The sequence below is a fragment of the Rhopilema esculentum genome, chromosome 6 (genome assembly GCF_057945365.1).
Source record: "Rhopilema esculentum isolate cy_ngs chromosome 6, ASM5794536v1, whole genome shotgun sequence".
Classification (NCBI taxonomy): domain Eukaryota; kingdom Metazoa; phylum Cnidaria; class Scyphozoa; order Rhizostomeae; family Rhizostomatidae; genus Rhopilema; species Rhopilema esculentum.
In genome coordinates, this window is record NC_142820.1 from 9180437 (window position 1) to 9194037 (window position 13601).

Genomic DNA, 13601 nt, shown 5'->3' on the forward strand with positions numbered 1-13601 from the left:
AGTCCATCAAGCAGTTTCGAAACCATTGCCTTACATCGATTTATTTAACTAGGGGGGGGGGGGGTTGGTGGGTGTGCTCCCGGCTGGGTATAGATAATCTGTGGAGTATTTGAGATAGATTGATAAACCAAGTAATTTAAAATCGATGAAGAAATACACTCTTATACGTTGAAAGTTCATTTCATTCCTATTCACCAATGTTTGATAATATTTAAGCGCTTTTTATTGTAATTTATTAACAATTTTATCGCTTATTTGTGCTATTATAGATTAAAAGTATACTTACTTTGAATATTGATCAATAATTTCAATGTTTTATATACTGCATCTTATGCAGAAAATTTTAAAAATATTACTTACTCTTGTGTTATTATTTTCCCTCTTCATTCAGTTTCTCTGATGTTACCTGACATTAAAGTTTACCTTTACAAAAAGAACGTCTTACGTGGATAGTTTACATCAATGATGTACAACTTTTTGCACCTGGATACACTTGGTGTCGTTTAAGGTACGTTTTTTGAGTTTGAATTTTGATCTATAATAATATCATGATAGTATAAGTCAACATATCTTGTGCCTGTTTATTATTGACCTATCAGTGGAAGGATGAAACTTTTTATGGTGCATAGCTGCATACAGGGAAATATTTGACGCTTGTAATTGCCCAGTGATAAAATTAGCTATAAACAGTTTAAGGTTAGATATGGAATGGTTTTCGTTTCCTCACTGAAATATCTTGTTCAAATTGCCATTTAATGCAGCACGTTATTGCAAATCTAACAGTCTAATCAGGACAATCCATTGCTAGATGACATGGTAAAGAAAGGGCCCTAGCTCACGTTTGCTAGCACAATTGGCTTTTTGGATTATGGCTAGAATGAATCGGGTTAGAGGAAAAATTATTCTATGACCCTAAAGAGAGTTTTTGGAACCAATTGCATAGGCACCAATCGAGAAATCTCTAACATGCAACATATCTAAGTCTATAAGTTGTGTGAAGCACCATGCTTAAATCTATGCACATTTCTTGGCATATTTGCAAACAGTTATAATTTAGGCCAGCATTTTGAAATTATTAATCCAAAATATTGCAGCTGGCTATTTTTATTTTTAAAAAAAATAATAAGGGAATGGGAAGGAAGGGAAGGTTTTTTTTTGGCTATGGAAATTCAGTCAACTAAATATTTGATGCATTGCGATTCTACATTAGAAAATTTCTAATTCTAAAAATTTTCGACTCTAGGAAGTCGTCATGTGAAACAAGTTGTATCAAATTTTCAGCTATCTCTGTTTTTTATTTCCCTCCACTAAACAAAAACAGTGTGTTCCTGATGGCAGTTAAAGGAGATCCTTTGCTAGTCTTCTCCTCTTCCAGAAACTTCTCTTTCTCCTTGAAGACCGGTGACTTTGGTTCGTCTGGCTTTGACTCTTTTTTTCCTAGCTTTGTTTGAATAGTTTGAACAAACTTCCGTTCTCCGAATTTTTCAAGAAATGTCCCACTTGTTGGATTTCCAGACTGCGCCAGACTATTTTTCTGTCCCATTACGGTGGTGCTATGGCGTCTGATTTTTGGAGAGACGCCCTGTAGAAGCCTCTGCGTGTATTCTCTGGCTCTGCCTCTTCCACTAGCAAACGACGGCTTTTCTTTGTCTTTTCTCAAACCCGCACAATCTACGTCTTCCTCCGATATGCTGTTATCTCCTGTAGCATCGTAGTAATACTTCTCAGGTGTAGATGTCCAACTGTCCATGCTAGGTGTACTAAATCGTCGCATTCCTGTGCGTTTTGGTGCCTCGTCACGTTTTGCCCGATTCTGTATCGCTATCGGCTCTGTGTCTGCAACTGTCTTGCCTGTCTGGATAGACCCAGTGATGTGTTGGAGACTCTGACGGCGTCTCTCTAGGTAGCCTTTAGTCTGATGCCTGATGATATCTTCGTCTTGTTTTCGTATCTTCTCTGCTTCGACGTACGGCGTTGGAAAGGGTCCATTATACGTCAACTTTCTTGTGCGTACGTCTCCGTGCGTCGTGCTTCCGCGGCTAGTTTGCCATCTTTTTCCTTTTTCTGTATCAAACCGATCACCAATTTCGATCCGCTCGTCGGTCTCGTCTTTGCTGCTTCGCTCCTCTATTATGAACATAGGGTTTACATGCACCTTGACGCTCTCCTTTTGCTTATTTTGTTGCGAAAGCTTTTCGGGAATTTCAACTCTCCTTTGACGCTCAAGGAAAGACCTACGCCGCTCCTTTTGGATGCCCTCTTTACTTTTGTTTCTTTCTGAACAGTCTGGCTCAGACTTGGTCGGTGAATTCGGCGATCTCACACAAGATGTCTGCTGTAGCTGTAGCTGGCTGTCTGTCAAGCTTCGTCTTCTTGTTTGGTAGCTAGATTCATCAGGTGCATTGTGATTGGCATCTTTCTCTGTATCAATCTGCTCGTTTTCTGCATCAACCCCTTCTCCTTCTCTTTCATACATTCTTCCATCGTCCAGCTCAAACGATCCCTCTTGTGTAAACTGGTTTTGCTGTTGCCAATTCATTTCATTCAAGTTGCTACTTTCCATAACGGCTCCTCGACTTCCGAATTCTGGAGCAAAAGAATCTCTGTGTGTGAAATATTTATGCTCAAGCGATGTTCCATGTAAATTCGTTGCTGGAAGGCCGTAACTGTCATAGTCAAAGTGCTCGTGCGGAAAATACACGTTGTTTTGCCCACTTGTAAAGCCGTCAAGAAAGCCTTGCTGCTCTATTTCTTCATCTGAAGATTGATAAAAATCATCGCCATCATCGTCGTTGCTCTGTCTCTCTGTCCAAATGCCCCTATTCATTTTTCCGTGTACAAATTTGTCGATGTTTTGTTGATTGCGACTTATCTGCCCTTCACACTGAATTCCCACAAATTGATCAAAAATTGATGCAGGATTTGATTTTGATTCGGTAAATCCAGCACTTATATCGAGCCCTGTCTTTCGCCTGTGTCTTTCCGGTTCTTTTTTCTTACTTTCTTTGCTCACCTCTGCACTCGTCTCTAGGTTGTACCATTGTAATTTTCCCTTCATGGAACTGTCAGTCGGTAGAGCTTTTTTGCGACTTATTCTGTCATGTTCTGTTCGCTTGAAACTCTCTAATAGTGAGAACATTTTCGAATCAGGAATGATTTTCTTTATTGATGAATATGCAGGATACCATTTACCTGAAACTGGGTCGTAATGCCGAAGGCCTTTTTTCACGATTGTTACTTCTAGCTGCTCTCCAACTTTGGACTCGTTGTTGTTTTCGCCGCTAGAAAAATCGCAAGACTTAGGCAAGACTCTTCCAAGTGCTTGCTTTTCACTAATGTTTTGTCTCCACGAACGACAGTCTAATTCGTTCAGGCTTCCATCTGCCCTTCTAATCACAGATTGATACTCGTTCACCTGCTTTTCACCATTGTTTATATAATAGCGATCAACGCTCTTGAGTATGGCTTGATTTTTAACCGCAGTCGCTGAAAAGTTAGGCTCCTGATGCAAGTTGCGCTGTTTACTTTCTCCATCGTTTTCTTGCGAAGCTTTATAATGCCGTCTCTTTAGATTACTGTAAACATCGTAATTGCAATCCCGTGTTTGCCCTTCCCTCTTTCTACCTCCAGCTGGCATACCTAATTTGGAATGTATGGTTTTCAAATCTCTTTGGTGTATGTTTGATGAATTTTGCAAATCTGTTGCCGTTCGTATTTTTTGTGGACAAAAGCTCTTTACATTTTGCCACACGAGTCCTCGTTCCTGCATTTCAATCTCTTCTCCACTCTTTTCTTTGCTTTCCAGCAATTTTTTCTTTACTTCAAGCATCGCCTTGCTCTTCAAAACCCGGTTTATCAGTCCTGTACTTCTCAAATCATCTTCGATTTTACCATCTAATGATGCTCTGTTGCCTGCCTTTGCAGCAAGTGACGTATCTTCCATCCTTAACCTTGCTCCGATGCAAGGTACGATGCCAGGTACGATGCCAGGTACCGAGCCTCTATCAAAATCTATTACTGAACTGGCCCGTGTTCTTTGAGCAATGTTCCTTTTTAATTCGTTTCCAGAATGCAGTGAATTGTTATCACCGATCCAACCATGAGAATTGTTTCCCGTGTCACCGAACCATCTGGGACAGGGCTTCCATGTGCCATGTATTGCAGCGTTGGTAAGTACAGTTTGACTCGCAGGCAAAGAATCTTTGTTCCATATGCCTTCAAGCCTACTCCGTATTGACGCACTGACATTGTCTGTTACCTCCTTCAGAGAACTTCGTCTTCCTTCAGTCTCGCTTAAGCCGAATAACGAGGAAATGTTTGGTATAAATGTGCCAACAGGGGTTTTAGCTGTCTTTGATTGCCTCCTTCTTTCCCGATCGTTTTCACGAAACGAATCGTCCTGAGCTTCAAATTCATTCACAACAGATGTGATATCAAGAGGGTTTTTTAAAAATTTCAAAATACTTTTTACTCTCCTTTGGATCTCATTCTCGTTTTTCACCGAAATCTGTTGTTGAGCTTGTTCTTCTTGGGAAATATCCAAAAGCTTGTGCATGGGGTGTAACGACTGGACTGCAGAGAGCCTTCGTTGTGCGGCCACAATGGCGTCTGTAGCTGCATTCTCATATGCCTCTTGAGGTAAGAATGTGTTAAGAATTTCAGTTCCCTGTTTCACTGTATCAATAACTACCTCGGGTATTATTATATCAGCTATTCGACTGAAGCCAAAGAATTTCTTGCCGTCATCCTCCTGCTGCCTGCAGGGCCTAAACGAGTGCCTGTCTCCATTTTCAGACTCTGAATCGAATCCGCACTCGTGTTTATACTCGGCAGCTTGTATCAGCATTTGCTCCCTGTCTTCCTTCATTCGCTTGTCTTGCAACTGTCGCATCATAGCCTGACGCCTTCGCACCTCTCTACAAACAATGCACGATATAAGTGTGGGCACGGCTACTACAGCTATCAAAATGAACACCGGTGCAACATCTCGAAGCCAACCTAACCCATCATCCGTGTTCGTCTGATTTGTTCTTTTGCATTCATTTAAGACAGTTATATTAACTGATACGATGTGCGTAACGCCTTTCAGTGCCTGCTGAAAAGCTTTGTTTACCTCTCTTTTCGTTTGCAGTCTCCGCTGTATAGTTCGCATTGCCTGGAAGTCGCATTCTCCTTGCCTGGGAAGATGTCTAAATGTCAAAAATATACAGCCTTTTTGGAACTTCCAAATCCAGACATCGTCAGTTCGGATTCCTGGAAAAACATAACTTCCAATACTTTTCGCAAGCCTCAGTCGTCGCTCCACGTTGCCTCCATATTCAGATAGGGTCATTTTGGTGCAAATGTGAACATAGTGATTAAACACAGGCGAAAGTGCAAAGACAACAACGTTGATATGCTGAACAGCTGTTTTACCTTTGCTGTTGGTGGCTTTGAGCAAGAATAAATGCTCGTCCTGGTTTCCTTTTAAGGGAAAACCATAAAGCTTCAAATTTGATTGGTCAAACTTTATCCATGAGGTATCAAATAGCTGGTTTCCATCTGCAGTCAACAATTCAATGTTCAATGACCGTGCATTGCCTTCTTTCTTATCGTGAAATATATCTGACGATAGGTATTTTTGAAAGCCAACTCCAACATCCGCGAATATCTTTTGGATTGGAAGGAAAACTGAAGGTGATTTCGAATCGAAAACATTTTTAGGGACGTTTTTCAACGAAACCGTCCCAAGGGAACTCGCTGGACTTGCTTTAAGGATTCCTGCTGGACGAAGCTTTTCTTCATCAATGATGTCAAGTCTCTCTCCTGATTGCAAAGGATATGATGCTTTCCGTCGTCGTCTTACCACAACTCTTCTAGTTTCACTTCTTCCAAAATGGTTTTCATTATTATTGTGCAAGTTTTGGTGCTTACTCAATGACTTGGGAAGCAAATCCAGGATTCGGCTGATCCACCTCTCACCAAGATTGAGACTAAATGCTGGATTATCCACTGAAGGGCTTTGGTGCTGTTCATTTGTAGGCTCAAAGCTTTGTCTGAATTCTTTATTTTGCTCTTGGCCTTGCAACTTCGTGATATAGTGCGTGGAAACACAATGACCCCAGCATAACACGTGCAGTATCATGTATTGCAGAAAAAGCATTGCAGACCACCCGGTTTCATACTTGTTGCTATCCTCCAAGTATTACTTGTATTTTCCTATTTTCGTGCGTTGCTGACAATGGCTAAAATAGAACAAAAAGATAATTACTTTCTGGTGATATCCTGTGAGTAGGTTTCACGAGGTTGCTTTCTCTGAGCTGCATTTTCTGATTATTGTGACCGCCATGGTTCATTATTATTGTAGTCGTACGATAGGGATCTATTTGATTAGAACATACTGTGACAATTTCATTATTTTAGTGTTCCTAATAACCCGCTCACAAGGTGCCGTTGTAGTTCGTCTCTCTCAAAGGAAGCGACGATAAGCCATCTCTAGATGGATATCAAAAGTTTCACAAAGCAAACAGCATTGTGTTATCATGCTATATTGTCCAAATAAAACAACATATTTAAATTATAACTCTTTTCCTTCCTTACGTCACAACATTTTCATGGAGAACAAATGACTAAGTTTCTTGTTTCAAATTTTATCAGTTCGCTAGTTGCCGAGACCGTAGTCCAAAGTCTTTGCTTTGCTCTCTAGGAAACATTTTTTGTTATTTATAATCTTTGCAGTAAAAAGCAGCGTCTTGTTTTATTATATTTTATTGAGACAATTGTAATGAGTGACATGAACATGAATAATATGCAAGCAATGTTATTAACGTATGCGTAAAGACAACAATCTTCGGAAAGTCCATTTTTGAGAGTTTTTTATAGCCTTCGCAAGAATTCTTATGCGAATTCAAAGGAGAATGGTTGTCCCATCTTCAGATGCTTTTTTCGGAAATGATTGATTACCCCAAAAATGAACGATGGCTTCTGGCCTATAATGATCTCCTACTTTGACCTCACCGGTGACCTATTCAAATTCTTCTATATCGATTAACTAACTTGTATATGCCATTATTTGAAAGCAATAGTCAGGAATCTCCTGCTTGGTGAAGGGAATAGGTAGATATCGATGATTTAATCTTAGCCATGATTCTACAAAATCAAGCCTAGAAGTAAAAAAAGAGAATTGGCGAGTAACCTTGTTACCTTCAATGACTTTATACCTGAGTGCAGTTTCTCAACGCGGAAATCTTGAAATCAATTGACAGAGGTATGCTCCTAAGTCAACTAAAAGATGTCTGCTTTTCTTATGTTTTCCCGAAATAAATTTCCGAATCAATATCACCCTACCTGAAAATGGCCTTGTCTTTCAAACATGTATATTGCTAAACATTTATCCAGCAATATTGTTATGAAGCGTCTTAAACATTGTATAGCATCTTAATTGTCATTTGTCATTGTTTGTATTTTGCGACTTTGTCGTCAAATCTGTTTTAAAACGGATTTTATACATCCTTCTTAAAACCGCGCGTAATGTTCCAGTTTCCATGGTTTACACAAGAAATTTTAAGGACATTGCTTGGAGATGACACAAAGTTTGTGAATACTTAACCGATCGAAAATTCTTTAGCGATTTGAAAAGTCTATATGCGCTGTTCAAAGCAGGGGTGTCCAACATACGGCCCGAGGGGGCATTTTCTATGGCCCGTTTAAAGTAAATAAATTTTTTAATTCTTCGGACCTTGAGCTAGGTCTGATGACCTTGTGTATATTTCTATGATTCATTATTACGCATGTTTTCTAATTGTTAGGCATACTTTCTCATGATTAGACATTTTTTCGCATCGCATTATTCATACTATGCATTTTTATAAACAGACATTTCTATTACAAAGCTGAATAGACCAAGTCAAAGCTACAATCTAAACATAAGGGGGGAATGTTAAAATGACTTTCTTTGCACGTCAACTACAAATTTAAGGTATAATGTTAATAAACTTTATGAAAACGAAAAATGTAACATTTCCCATTGATATCTTTTTCATTTAACTGTTTATGTAACTTTTAATGTAATTTTTCTAGTAACTGTAATTATTAAGCCATTTACAGTTCAATACAAAATTTGCCGATGATTTACATTATTATTTGTCTGGCCCGCCTGGGCAATAATTTTTGTCCATGGCCCACCCAAAAATAAATTGGACTGGTTTAAAGTCTTTTAATTTGAACAGTTTTTTGGCGGTACAGAACTTTAAAATGGCTTTGAAAAAAGCAAACATATTGGCTAAAAGCTTTTTCTTCTGACTCTCCTCAGAGCATAAAACGTCAGAGTAAGGGCTGAAAGAACACGATAAAAAATATATACCCAGTTGTGGATCGAAATAGGCCGAAAAATCCAATATTACAATAAAAAAAATTTCAGGTACTCGATCGCTAGAGATAGTATCTTTGTTTTTGAAGAAAACCAGCCCATTAAAAGTTGCAGAATTTTCAAGAGAAAAAATTTGATATTTAAACGGCGGAAGATTAGCCAGAGATTCTGGAACGCACTACTATTCGGGGCTTATCCTACCGCCAAAGTTTAGAAACCATTCAAAGTGCTGCGGTAGCCGATGGGTTTAGGCGCTTGACTGCCTTGACAGCTCTCTAGGTTCGATCCCGGCTCGCGGATGGCCCTCAGTTATATCAGCCGAAAATGAATGCCTAGTTGAAGCATTGTAGGGAGTTAAAAGTTGCGTGGAAAGGAACTGGCCACCTTACCACATAATACCGTGGCCTAAGAAGATGCGCCCCCAACAGCGCATTGCGCAACGTTCGGTATCGAATACGGGACTAGCCTTTACCTTTTTTACGTGTCATCTAAGATTGATAGCATCACTGAAAATGTGATATTTGTCTGCTGTTGTATTCAACTGCAAAGTTCTTAAAAAATACTGCTCGTTATATTTTTATTTAAGTCAAACACATACATAAATTAATGCTGATGCAAAATTTGCTGCGAAAGCCAATTCTTGCAGACCTCCAAAAGCTTTGTGCGGAAAAGCGTATTTATACACGTTTTTAAATGAGCTTGTTCTGAAAGTTTCCAAAGCAACAGCTAGAAAGCGTTGTTTCCGAAATCGCATACAGTTGTAATAACTGTGACATAACGTCAGTTTAAATCTATTCAACATCGCGGTTTAAAGTTAGAAATGTAGATTGATGTTTAATGTCGACTTTTCAGGTTATCGGACAGATAGTGCTGAGAATGCAGAATTAAGAATATTCTTTTGAACTTTTTCTCTAATCCTGTGTCAAGAGCAACGCCAAAATGTATTTTTAACAACAGATGCAAACACTCTGTTACGTGGTTGTTCTCTCAACGAGATAGCTGATTGCCTGCCAGAAATCAGAACACCAACATAAATTTTGTCATTAACATTTGCTGTTTTCTATCTCTCTTTTTAAATAGCGTTGGATTCTCTATAGAAAAACACTATTCGAGCAGAAACTGTATTTCTGAAAACTAGGATGGCTACGGTGCATTTTTAACATTGTTTAGGGGAAAAGGAGACCACTCGGCTATCTCTACAAGGGCAGATTGAAGAAAGATCGAGAATTGACTGAAACTGCTTGGGCCTTTAAAGAAATACTATATTGTAACTTCTCTTTAGACACGTTTAGGAGCTTCAGCTATTTCAATTCATTGGCATTCTTAAAGATTGTTGAAACGGTTGCTAATACATGTAGAAAAAAGGATGCATTTTATTGCATCTGGAGCTTTAATAGCTTAGCAATGGTGAGAAAAGAGTATTGCGCGAATACAATGGATATTACAACGATAGTCCTAAATGCCGCGTCACTTTGATTTGTAGACATATATAGCTAAAAAGAACGGGCTTATAAAGCCAAAGCCAAACTAAACTGCACTCTTACAATGCGGGCAGACATGAAGAATCCGGATAGGTACCATGTTTTGCTGGATGTCATAACAGGAGAGCCTTCCCTGACCTTGGGCGATCTCTGATTCATTAATACAGGAAAAAAAACTCCTCAACGTGTATGATCCGAGGCTTACTCGAATTATTCTGTCCTGATTCTTTAGTTTCGCCTATAATGCAACTAAAGCACGACTATAAAGCAAGAGTTTGCAACCAAAGAGCAAAAAGTTTGCAACTAAAAGACGACTTTTCTTTCCCGCGTATTCCAAAAATATGTCGTGATAACGCAGGGGTTATGACAAAATCGCGAAAACGGGCACACTTGGTCTTCTGGATTGTCTTAATCTTGCGTTGAAACAGAAACAACATGTAGAAAGCAGAGACCACATGAATTGACAAGGAAACATACCGTATAGATATGAATGGCTCACGGTACCAAATTATTGGAAAAGTTTTACCTGTTTAGCTGAATTTATTACTCAATAAATGTCTGCTGTATATTGTATCTTTGTATATTGTATCGTTGCCCGTCGATTTGCATTGTTTTGCTTGAATATATTGACATGAATATCACTTTTCCGAGTGATACCCTAAATGATGGATTAAGCATCTAGAACACGTATTAGCGCCCGATCCAAATTAGTGCCCACCCTGAGATAAAAAGTTTTCGATAAACCCAACCGTCCGAATATGAATTTTATGCTCTGTGGATTTCTATAGCTAGTTGCTTCTTATTGAAAAAGGTAAAAAACTAATTATATCAAAATGTTCCATATGCGCCTGGGATTCGAATAAGCGCCCAGCCCGAATAAGCAGACACTTTAACAGCTTAAAAGGTAAATAAGCGCCCAGAGCGCTTAATCGGCCATTTGCGGTATAACGAGCACATTTATTAAATTAATGACTATCACGAGTCATTTTAAGTTGTTATGAAGTTCTGCATTTTCTTTCTTTCTTTATTTAAAGTTGGTACAATTTCTAGCTTTGCATACTCAAGCTAATTGAAACCAACTAATTTGAATTACCAACGCCAAATACAATGTAAATAAAATGTATAACAAATCAATCTTATAACAATTTAGAGGGTACCCAATAGGTTGCCTAATACCGTAATTCCCGCTACATTTTTAGCCCGATTCTCGATTCCCGACCATCAATTCCCGAATCCCGGTGTTATCGATTCTCGATTCCCGACGCCAACAAATGACGATTCCTGACTCCCCGAAAACCTATTTGGTATCCTTTATTAAGGCTTAGATAGCAAGTTTATGTGTAAAAGTCTTACCGACCTTAAATTTGAGTACAGTGGCCTGTGGGCTGGAATTTCCTCAACATTGCATGATAACAACACAATTCAGTTTTAGAGTTTGTTTTATAATTTGATTTTTCTGCACGAATAAACAGTGGCATAGCGCTAGTAGATTAGCAAGAGGGCTCTTGCACAAAATGTTACTAAAACAATATTTTCTTATATATTGGATCTCCAAGTTGATTTGTATTTCATCCAAGTAATGAGGTTGGTTATGTTTTTAAAGCAGGGCACATTGTAAAGCAGTTTATCTACTTTTACTGAAGGTATTTAACCCTGTTGAAATGAATCAAAATGAAATGAATTGAAAATTAAAAACTTCCCTTCTCAGTGTAAATTATATTCGGATACGAATCTCAGTTCATTTCAATCGCTTTCGTTAGATGACAAAATTTCCATGACAATCCACAGGATAACTACCGGAAAATACTAAGGATATTCCAATTAATTTTATCCAGAACGATTTTTGCACATTTGACACTAAATCACAGCAATGAAATCGAGTGTAGATGGTGTAGGCACAAAAAAGAAAACCTTACCCACTTAAGAAACCATGCTATATCCACGAACAACCTCTTCACATTGTTATTCACGGATACTCAAATGGACATCCCAAACTTTCACAAAAAAGCTTTTCGCTCTAACTGTGTGGGCGTGTCGTATATATGTTTCAATAAGAACTATTGTCCAGAACAACAAGGATGAAAATATGATAGGTTGCGACAGGTGGGTACAGAATGAATTGGTGCAGTGACTTATTGCATGCACCAGCAAACAAACTTGAAGTTCAGGTCTATTGGCCAATGATTCAAATGCTAATGAAATCAAAGAAATTTGTGACTTTGCTAGTGTAATTTCAAAACATTCATGGGATTCCCTTATAACGTGCAGATCTCCATAAAAAGGCCTTGGGAAGAGTTTAGATTATTTCATGTTTCCTAAGTGCTTGTGAAATCTTGACAGCTGTCAAAAGATCTCATTTTATCAAAGTGAATACTTTCATTTCTTTTGAAGTATTTTTAAGAAACTATTTCTCTATCCCCGCAACGTAGCAAAATTTTGAGCATGCTTTGGATGCTATTTAAACCTTTTTTGTTTCTATTTTTCAAATATATCGATAGAAAGAAAAACGTTATTCAAGCTTGAATTTTATAGCAATTCACAAAAAATACCTCACTGTGTAATAATTTTCGTTTACGATTTAGACGTTCAGTGTTTTCCACACGTCAGCTTCTGTGCAGTCAAGACATCAAGCATACGCGATTAGCTTGAGTTCATGCTTTAAAGATATTGGGTTCCTTGAAATATTCAAGCAAATATCAGCCTGAAACAAATCAACACTCTAACTGACTTCGTACGAAATGGTTTAGTTGTTCGCAGATGCTGTACAGACGACATCATGAACTTCGATATTGTATCCAGGCATGTAGATAGAGTACTGTCTGAAAAATTCAATTTTCTAAGAAAGTTTTGGCTTCTTGTAACTATTTTTTCTTGTCAGCACCTGCTTCTAAGAAATTATGTAACTTAAAAAAGTTCACGAACTCTTGTCAGAATTTGTGACGGTAATTATGCAATTTTTAAAAGGCCAAGCCTTGATTAAAGTCGCAAAGCATATGCTTGGGCTTTTGAAATGGATGTAGTATTTGTTTTAGCAAGAAGTGTTGGTTCAGATGGATCATCTTTGTCCTTAACAATGGATCACAATATTTGGTTTTTGACATTAAACCTATATTCTGCAATCAAAGGTACAATGTGTAATCTATACTTTGTTCTTTTAAAACTTTTCGCACTTTCAGAAAAAAGTATGTCATATATAACACAGTGTGTTGAAAATTATTTTCATTCACAATGCTTGGTACCAGCCATCTTTTCATGCCCATTAGAGAAAAGGACGGCTGAACACTTCTGCACCTGTCTCAAAGAAGTATGTCAGGGCATATTTGACACAGGCTTTTTTGCTAATTTGAACAGGATTAAAGTTTGTTAGCAAACTCTTAGCAGCATTCTCATCTCTTAAACTTAGTTATTTGCCTAGTTGGCTAGAGAAAGTCAATCATTCCGTTTTTCAGACAGTCCGTTCCACGTGGGAAGATACTCTGTTCCAATTAGGCTAGATAATCCAAAGAACTTCAATCGAGGAAAAAGAATTCACAGCGGTGCTGAAAAGTAACAGAGGAAGCGAAAAGTCTTTTGTTTTCCCTTTCTAATCTGTATACATTGTTCTCTCATCGTTGCAAGGTTTGTGGTGTTCTTCTGACCGAATAACATTGAAAGACACTTTAAAACGTTCAGCGTTAACTATTGGTTTGTTCAGTGAGTTTGCATAAAGCTGAAGCCTTCTTACTCCTTTAAATGAATCGTGTCCCAAAGAAAGTAACTGCAAACATATGCAA

The 13601-nt window shown here is 38.3% G+C and overlaps 2 protein-coding genes across 7 annotated transcripts in view; one reads left to right on the top strand and one right to left on the bottom strand.

Moving 5' to 3' along the window:
• Positions 1–13601, top strand: part of LOC135686882 (uncharacterized) — a 64790-nt gene that overhangs the window by 8066 nt on the left and 43123 nt on the right. For all 4 annotated transcript variants that reach the window (XR_016143818.1, XR_016143816.1, XR_016143817.1 and 1 more), the window contains exon 2: positions 392–508. The gene's annotated coding sequence lies outside the window, so the exon portion shown is untranslated. The remainder of the gene's footprint in view (positions 1–391; positions 509–13601) is intronic.
• Positions 153–13601, bottom strand: part of LOC135686875 (uncharacterized) — a 31304-nt gene continuing 17855 nt past the window's right edge. For all 3 annotated transcript variants that reach the window (XM_065203240.2, XM_065203241.2, XM_065203243.2), the window contains one exon: positions 153–6224. In XM_065203240.2, coding sequence (XP_065059312.2) covers positions 1295–6142 — 4848 coding nt within the window. In that variant the 5' untranslated portion in view covers positions 6143–6224 and the 3' untranslated portion in view covers positions 153–1294. The remainder of the gene's footprint in view (positions 6225–13601) is intronic.